General features: G+C 38.6%; 1 protein-coding gene and 1 long non-coding RNA gene across 2 annotated transcripts in view; one reads left to right on the plus strand and one right to left on the minus strand.

Annotated features, from left to right (window-relative positions):
- Positions 1 to 9,095, plus strand: part of LOC128248587 (uncharacterized) — a 47,433-nt gene that overhangs the window by 4,211 nt on the left and 34,127 nt on the right. The window lies entirely within an intron of this gene.
- LOC106871811 (frizzled-5) lies at positions 9 to 2,931 on the minus strand. The gene has a single exon (XM_014918460.2). It carries the CDS (start codon positions 2,064 to 2,066, stop codon positions 321 to 323), a length of 1,746 nt encoding a protein of 581 aa, XP_014773946.1. The 5' UTR covers positions 2,067 to 2,931; the 3' UTR covers positions 9 to 320.

Consider the following 9,095-nt stretch of genomic DNA (forward strand, 5'->3'; position numbering starts at 1 on the left):
TACACACACAAACCGACAGTCAAGTACCAAATCCCAATCACTGGTCGTGTAGACTTTTTTTTAAAAAATAAACTTTAAAAAATATATTTTAAAATTTATATTGATTAAATATATTCGAGTTTTGTGTACTTTTTTTTTATCATTCAATCTTAAACTGGATTTTCTGTCGGTATTTCTGGAATGAATCTTAGTTTTATTCATGGGACCAAAGTTGAGAGAGTTCCAATGAAGTTTCAGATCATTTTTAATGATTAATGGAATAGAAAATTCTCAGTGAATAAAAGTATTTTTTGCAAGATCTATTATTCTGACGCTATTTCTCAGACGTGATCCATTGGCTGGGGTTTGGTCATTTGATATGAGGGATTAGTGTATTTCATACGACTTGAAGTATTATATGAGTGGCTTTGACAAATCTTCCCATAAAATCTTTTCCAAGAATCAAGCGTTTTTCCTGTCCAAATCCAAAAGCCAGACGTAATCCCAACGACTAAACACATGAAATATTTTAACATAAAAACAGAAAAGTCAGGTTTGTGTTGATATCCTCCACAGGAGCAGGTGAAATCTGTTTCCCATACCGATCGCATGTGTTGCTCATAGAAATAGATTGCTATAACAATGGTCGCAGGAACTGTATATAGAAAAGAAAATACGCCGATGCGGATCATCAGTTTTTCTAATTTTTCTGTTTTAGCTCGTCCCTGGCGTTTTATAGCGTTCCGAATGCGAAATAAAGACACAAAACCACCAAATAAAAATGATGTACCAAGAACTAGATATACAAACAATGGTGCAAGGACAAACCCACGTAGATTTTCTAAATTTTGATTTCCTACGTAACATATACCCCCTACAGAATCTCCATCAACTGAAGACATGGCCAGTACAGCAATACTCTTTACTGATGGTATCAACCAAGCAGCCAGGTGAAAATATTGAGAGTAGCTTGCAATGGCTTCTTCGGCCCACTTCAAACCAGCAGCCAAAAACCACGTGAAAGATAAAATTACCCACCAAATTGAGGAAGCCATACCAAAGAAATAAATTAATAAAAACACTACTGTACACATGGCTGGCCCAGTTGTACTATAACGTATCATGTTACCGTCACAGGCAACTTTTTCATGCCCGACAATTAGTCGCATTATGTAACCAATGCTCACCATAAAATAGCATGCACTTAGAAATATGATGGGACGTTCAGGATAACGAAATCTTTGCATGTCAATAAGAAAAGTACTGATAGTAGTAGCTGTAGAGATACAACACAAAATAGACCAAAGGCCAATCCAAAAATTGGCAAATGTTCGTTCATTACGGCCGAAGTAAGGTCCATAACAATTGATAGCACATTTCTTAATTTTCCCTGTGGTTATCCGATTATAGTAATATGCATCATTGCGATTGTCTGGTTGAACTAGTGGAGGTTTGCATTCACAAGAACATTTTTTGGTACTTGTTTCTGTATTGTGTTTAGATAGACTGTTCTTTGACTTATAGTAAGGGTTATTCTGCTTATTAAAATGCCATGGTTTCGTTTCTCCAAATGGATTATATGAACGATCTGTAGGTAAGAGATAATGAGGTTTAGTTGGTGGTGATGGACGATCAGTAACATTCATATCCATACACAATGGTTTGGATCCGAATTCAGGAAGTTCGTCACAGTTCATATGCTCCGGCCAAACAAAAGAGTAAACTAACATGACAGGGGCACAGCCAGCTTTAGCTCTTTCACATACCGATCGACATGGGGGCAAAGGTTTTTTATAGTTCTCCATACAAATAGGTAAATAGAGGCTACACAAAAAAAATCTGAGGTCCGGTGAACACTGTATTTTAACAAGAGGCCAGAATTGGTGAACCTCTAATCCAGCTTCTTCTTGTGTCTCTTGGTTAAACTGATTTGGCATGTAGGTCATATTATAACCAATATCGCGACACATTGGTACGGTGATTTCTTCACATTTACGTTTATCTTCTTCCTCTTTTCCTTCCACAACAAAAGATAGCAAAGTCAGAAACACTAAAGTTGAAGTTCGAAGGTTGCATTTTTGTTTCATAGCTGCTTTCCTTACAACCGACCGTGTGACACAGCTACTGTTTCAAAAATAAATAGACATCACTTTAGCCTCGCAGTCAAATGACCTCAGTCACCCTGTTCTCATCGGATGACACCTCTTTTCTTTTCTTTTTATTAGTGTTGACGACTGGTAAGTAGATTTATATACTTGCGACTTGGCCGTGACAAATAACAAAGCAGATATAAAGAGGAAATGGATAAATGAGAATGTTGACGACGACGACGACGACGACGACGATGATGATGATGATGATGATGATGATGATAATTCCCCAGATTCTTCAATTAACAGATGTGATTTCAGCGTACATTAGAGTTTGGGAGTCAATATTTACAAGGTTTGCTTGTACGCAAACTGAGACAAATTGGACAGAATGTATACTCATTAATCATGAACAACAATAACAGCTGTACCTGGTTTAATTTTTCTTGCAAAAATATCCACAGAGGCATGACTAGTCACTGCATCACTTTCAACCACTTTGCTTAAGTTGTTTCGGGCTGCTGCAGCAGCAACGAAAGTAGTGACATTGATGATGATGATGATGATGATGACGACGATGATGATGATGATGGTGGTGGTGGTGGTGGTAATGAGGATGAGGATGATGAGGAAGAGGATGTTGATGATAAGGATGATGATGGTAGTGGTGGTGGCGGCGGCTGTGGCGGTGGTGGTGGCGAGGATGAATATATGTTGAAGATATTGTTGATAACAATGCCGGCCATCGGAAAAAGAGGTACATTAATTTTCTACATTCACTATCTTTTCCTTTTTAGAAAAACAAGTCGACAGATATTTTTGTTTCTCATGGTCTGCAATTCGAGAGAAAAATGGACAAATTCATACATACATCTTCACACATTATGTAAATGTGTAGGTGTCCATGATAGTTTCATGAAGCTCACTGGTTAAATAGCTCGCTACTGTACTCCTATTGACAAGCTGTTCCTCCATTGGAAAGCAAAGCAGTTGCTGGTCGAAGCTCTCACTATTGAGGCAGGTTTGTTTTGCTCGTGAGTTGCTGTAAAATGGTGGCTCTGCTTTTCTTACGTTCGTTTAGAATATTCTCTCCCTCCTTTTCTTCTTCACGAAGCTATACACAGATAATAATATATGGTCTCACATTTTCCTTCCCTCTCTTTCCTAATATTTTTGTCAATTTTTTATTCTCCCACCGTGTTTCGCTCTCTCGCTTTCTCAATCTTACTTCCTTCCTCCATATCCTCTCGCTCACCTCTCCTTATCAAATCTGGTATGTTTTTACTGCTGCTAGGTTGGAGCGCATACTATATATAATATCCTGTGAGCGAGTGTATGAATTTGTATCTGTGTGTTTATAGTATTCGGTAGGCGTTAACATTTAATAGGAGGGGGAAAGTAGATGATGGGAGAAAGAAAGGAAGAAAATAAGAGAGCCAGAGAGAAGTGGAAAACAAAACAAAAGTGGATACTGAGAATGGGTAACGAGAACGGTGACAAATACGTAAAGTAAAATGAACAAGTAAAATGCTATATATCAGAAAAAATAGTGTACGTAAGTTGATATCGTATAAGTACTACAAAAATAAAGTGAGATATTGTCAAATACTACGAGCTGAAACGATAGCGTTATGTGTCAATCAAATCAAATAGACAAACTCACTTATACTCATTAAGGGACTAAGCTCCGCCTCTATGAACAGCAGAAACGGTGAAACCTTTTCGATTTCATTTTCGCGCTGCTTACAGTATCTTTCTAGCTTTTCTTTTCTAATCTCTGCCAGTCTAATTTGCGTTACGTATTTATTCACAAAATTGTTAGCAGTAGACATGCGATTCTGTGTTGGACGTGTTTCTTAAATTAAAAACGCATACTACAATTTACATTACGTATCAATATAATAAGAAAAAGTGATTCGTTTTCTGGTAAATCTTTATTTTGAAGCAGATCAAATTATTTTTCATTAGAACATCGGCGTTGATTAGTCTCCGTGTGATTAATTAGGAGTTAGATATTCCAAGCATTGATATTGATCAATGTCTACATATACATAGATATATGCATCAATACATACATACATACATACATACATACATACATACATACATACATACATACATACATACATACGTGAGTACGCGCGTGTGTGCATTAATTTGAGTATTTTTCTTGTTTTCTGAATATTTCATCGTGGAAAGCACTTTAGCAAGATAGGACTAAAACGAAGAGTCAAAAAAAAAAAAAAAAAACAAGTTGAATTACATACTGAAGTAAAATATCTACAACATTTCCCAGTCTCCTGAGTTAGTCATATTCTCACACTTTAGTTGCGAAGTATTATCTATTGCTCATTCTTATTTATTGGACTTGAATTGTAGCTGATAGGGTCGACTTTAGTGAATTTGAGGGCTTCCGCAATAAATTCTTTTCTTTTTTTTTTTCTTTTTTTTTCACAGCAAATTCTTCATAAATTGTGCTATTAATATTTCGTTTCTTTCTCGCTACTTCGCGCCCCGTACTCTGGAGTATAAAAGAGACACATTTTGGGAATCATTTCCGCTGATGAAGTCATCAGACTACCGCATGCTGTGAATTGATTGGCAGGATTTCGATGTTCCACACTGTGTCCGAAGACTAGATAACATTGTAGATGTTTTATTTCATATGTAGCTTGATTTAATTTCCAAGGCTCTGTTTTGTTTCGGCTGTTTCTATATATTATGTAGAATTATAATTTGATATTTCTTTTTCTTAAGCATTCTCCTTAAATCGCTTTATATAAAAAAATTTTCTCACTGTAATTCAAAGTATTTATAAACATGGGTGCTATACCTTTTAGACACAATATGGCTGTATGAGTAAGATGTACGCTTCGAAATCACAGGGTTTAAGGTTCAGTACCACTGCAGTCACCCAGAGCACGATATACTGGGCCGACCAGTGAGTCAACTGGGTGGACGGAAACTGTGAGAAAGCCCTTCGCATATGCGAAGGGCTCTTCCTCACAGTTTTATACATATATATGTATGCATGTACATGTATGTATGAGCATGTACACACACACACATTTATATATGTATGTATGAATAGTGTTCCGATTGCAGGACAGTGTGTCAGAGAAAATCGACATGCTGCAAGAGAGAAGTGTGTGCGGATGAGTGATAGCACTTATGCATTTATTGATTCTGAAAAGAAAGAGGTATGGGAGTGCCACTATGAAAGGCTACTAAACGTAAAGAAAGAGAGTCTTCCTAATGTGAGCTCAACAAACGGCAGTATGATCGATAAATCAATTAAGAATATGAAGACAGGGAAAGCTCCTGGCCCTTCAGAATTTACCGTCGAGATGGTCAAAATATTTGTCGAAGTGGGTTTTGTCACCCATGTTGTTAACCCGGTTGCACAGGAATGTATCATACCCAACTACAGGTGTAGCAACTACTACAAAGGTAGAAAAGAAGCCTTAGACAGAAGTAATTACAGAGATGTCAAATTGTTAGACTAGGTACTGAAAGTTACATTAAGGGTTATAGCCCAACTCATCAAGAGAGTTAACGTAGGTGACATGCAGTTTGGTTTGTGACAAAGAGAAGCACTAGTGATGTTATATTCCTAGTAAGTCAACTTCAGGAGAAACATTTAGCAAAAGATAAACCACTGTGCTTGGCATTTGTTGACATGGAGAAATCCTTTGACATGATCCGCGCTATCTCAATTGGCTGTCGCTGCGGAAGCTATGGCTAGATGAATGGTTGGTGAGAACTGTTTAAGCCATGCGCAGGAATGCTGTCAATAAGATGGAAGTCAGCAAAGAGTATAACAATGAATTTAATGTGCAGGTAAGAGTACACCAGAGTTCGATTCTCAGCCCTCTCTTATTTATCATAGTCCTCCAGGCCATAACAGAGGATTTAAACACTGGTTCCTCGACGATACTCTTCTATACTGATGGCCTTGTTCTTACAGCTGAACCTATAGTATCATTAGATAAAAACCTAGGTTCGAAAGCAAAACTAGTAATCAAAGGGCTTTAAAGTTAGCTTAGTAAACAAGGAAGCAGACAAATTACTATTCCTTTCAAGGAAATGGCCCTACTCGACATGTAGAAAATGCGTAGGTAGGAATTCCATATAGTGTATCCAGTGCAAGCTATGAACACATGAAGTGCAGTGGAATCACAGGAAGGTTAACAGAGAAGGTAGTCTTTATGTGTGGCAGATGTGCAGGAACAATAAACACTAAAATCACACAGAAAATAGATTTTCTCAAATGCCCAGAGGGATCCTTTATAGTAGTTGATAATTTCTTTTACCGAGGTGACCGAATTAACAGTGAAAGTGGGTGTTCTGAAAATGTAGTTGCTAGAATAAGAACTGGCTGGAGAGAGTTCAGAGAGCTATCACTTCTGTTAGTAATAAAGGCCAAATGAAACGTAGGATATGACCGCAGAGAATATGCAAAGGCTTGAAAGAAAGGAAGCTAGCATGCTCCACTAGATGTACAATATCAGTGTACATGTAAGACAAAGTGTAAATGTGTTGCGAGAAAAAAAGTAGGCATAAGGAGCACGAAAGATGACTGCGCTGGTATTGCCATGTGATGCGTAATGGATGAGAACAGTTGTATAAAGAAATGCTGATCTTCAAATATGGATGGAACCTGTTGAAGGGGAAGACCTAAGAAGATGTGGGCTGAAGTGTTGAAAAATGAACTCGGGAGTTGGGCCCCACGCAGATGACAAACGACCGAGATGACTGGCGATTTGCTAAACTCAAGAAAATTCGTCCATCTAAGCAAAAATGAGGTCCCAAAAGCATTTTGCACTCTACCCCCCACCCGTGTACTTCACATCATCTTGCTGCCACCTGTTACTTCCTTGATCTGCCACCTGTTACTCCCATTTCCTTCCCATCTAACAGATAGTCACAACTCTAGCCATGTTCACCACTCACTGCATCTCTTTCTATCCATCGGCCACTTGCCTCTCACACTCTCAAGAACTTACTCACCCAAACCGCTTCTCTCTATTCACCTTCTTGCAATTTGAAAGTAAGCCTTGACACACCTTCAATACCATCCTCTTTCTCTTCTATCTGGGGTGACAATGTTTCTCCCCTACAGCCAGACACCTGTTCTTGTTCCCATCTCAAAACCTGGCATAAAACCAGCTCTCTCAATGCTACTCCCCACTTCCATCGAGGGGCGAATAACTTGGTAGCCTCATTAGTGCCGGTACCACGTAAAAAGCGCCCAGTACACTCTGTAACGTGGTTCGCGTTAGGAAGGACATCTAACTGTAATAAACATGCTGACGCAAACATTGGAGCTTGACGCTTTTTGGCTCACCAGCCTCTGTTGAACCAACACATGTTAACATTGAAAATGATGATGATGATGATGATGATGATGATGATGATGATGATGATGATGATGATGATGATGGTGGTGGTGGTGGTGGTGGTATACACGCGCGGGCATACACTCATGTGGATGTGCAAGTTTGTCACCACTTGACAGACAAACGTGCCTGTAACTTTGCTGTTCAGCAAAAAGAGACCGATTGTACTAGTGCCACACTTAACATAAGTACTGCGGGTGATTTTATAGACTAAAACCATTCAAGGTAGTGTCTTCTCATAGCCGCATTCCGATGACCAAAGCATAAGAGAAAAAAGATATTCAAGTGTATGTGAATGTATGTATGATGTGTGGGTGTGTGAGAGAGAGAGAGAGAGAGAGAGAGAGAGTGTGTGTGTGTGTGTGTGTGTGTGTGTGTGTGTGTGTGTGGGCGTAAGCTGACGCGTATGTATTTAGAACGCATTGTGAGTAAGCAGCGCTGTCCTTAATAGGATGCTACATTGTCAAGTGTGCTGCCAAGCTGCTGTCACTATCTCCTTTGACTGTCAAGACAACATTATGATACACAGTAGACCGCCAATGTGTAGATTTACAGCTATATACTTTCAGTCTGTTAAACCTGTGCGTGTCACCACTCGCCCACCGTGCCTGGACTTTCATTAAGAACAAATCATTTTTCTGTTGGTAATCATTCATTTTCAAGATAACTTGTGCGTGAATATATTTTGAGTGCATAAGGCTTGTACAGCACTATATCCATGTTTTGAACGTTGCTAAGCTCACCAGTGGTACAAATACATGAGACAACGGGTATTTAGAATAGTTTCAGTTCTTTTTTTTTTTTTTTTTCTCTCAGTTTTTCCTTGTCACCATGGTACTCAGCATACTTAAGCGGATATGCTCTCCTGTAGACGGTAAGTTCCTCTCTGAAACCCACTATATTCTGTGCAAAGATGTCGATTTGTTGACATATGCCTCCAGAGCTGCTTCTGCCTATAGAAAAGCAGGATTTATAGTCGGAATTTACTCCCCTAGATCCGTGGCATTCAGTTAGAAGCAGGTCTATCTCGTGAACGATGTGGTCTTTAGGAATCATGCACAGCGGTCCTTGCTGTAGAAAGGCTAGGAGCTCTTATGACTTCAACACACACATGTTGTTGAGAATGTTCTGAAAGTGTAATTGCTAGAATATAAACTGGCTTCCAGATTTAGGGTAGAACTGCCATATAAGGGATCAGTCAAAAGTTAGCTTATTATCCCTTTACACAGCACTGTCTCTTTTACTGAGTATTTTCCACTTATGATTCCCGAAGTCCAGGTAGCTGAAGAGTAAATAGCTTTTCGGCTAAGCTAGAATATAAAATTACAAACTATACTCTTGAAGTCGTGTAGGTAGACAGCAATTGTTGGATCATAATAACGCAATAATGTGTATAATATATGAAACACTCAGGAATTACCAGCTAATGCACAGAAGCAATTGTGGTGATTTGTATTAAAGTTTGTTCAAGCCATCTTCTTGTATTACAATTTTTTTGTATGGATTTTGCAGATATTAGCGGGTTTCGACATGTAATTCATGCTGTATAATAAGCATATGGTAGCTGGTACCACGTGGAGGAGCTTTGTATAGCACGCTATAAAGTTATTTTCCAGATGATCTTATA

This window comes from Octopus bimaculoides, chromosome 8, assembly GCF_001194135.2.
Source record: "Octopus bimaculoides isolate UCB-OBI-ISO-001 chromosome 8, ASM119413v2, whole genome shotgun sequence".
NCBI classification, from domain to species: domain Eukaryota; kingdom Metazoa; phylum Mollusca; class Cephalopoda; order Octopoda; family Octopodidae; genus Octopus; species Octopus bimaculoides.

What these genes read in the sequence shown, in the direction of transcription:
- LOC106871811 (XM_014918460.2), bottom strand. Translation starts at nt 2,066, where the DNA reads ATGAAACAAAAATGCAACCTTCGAACTTCAACTTTAGTGTTTCTGACT.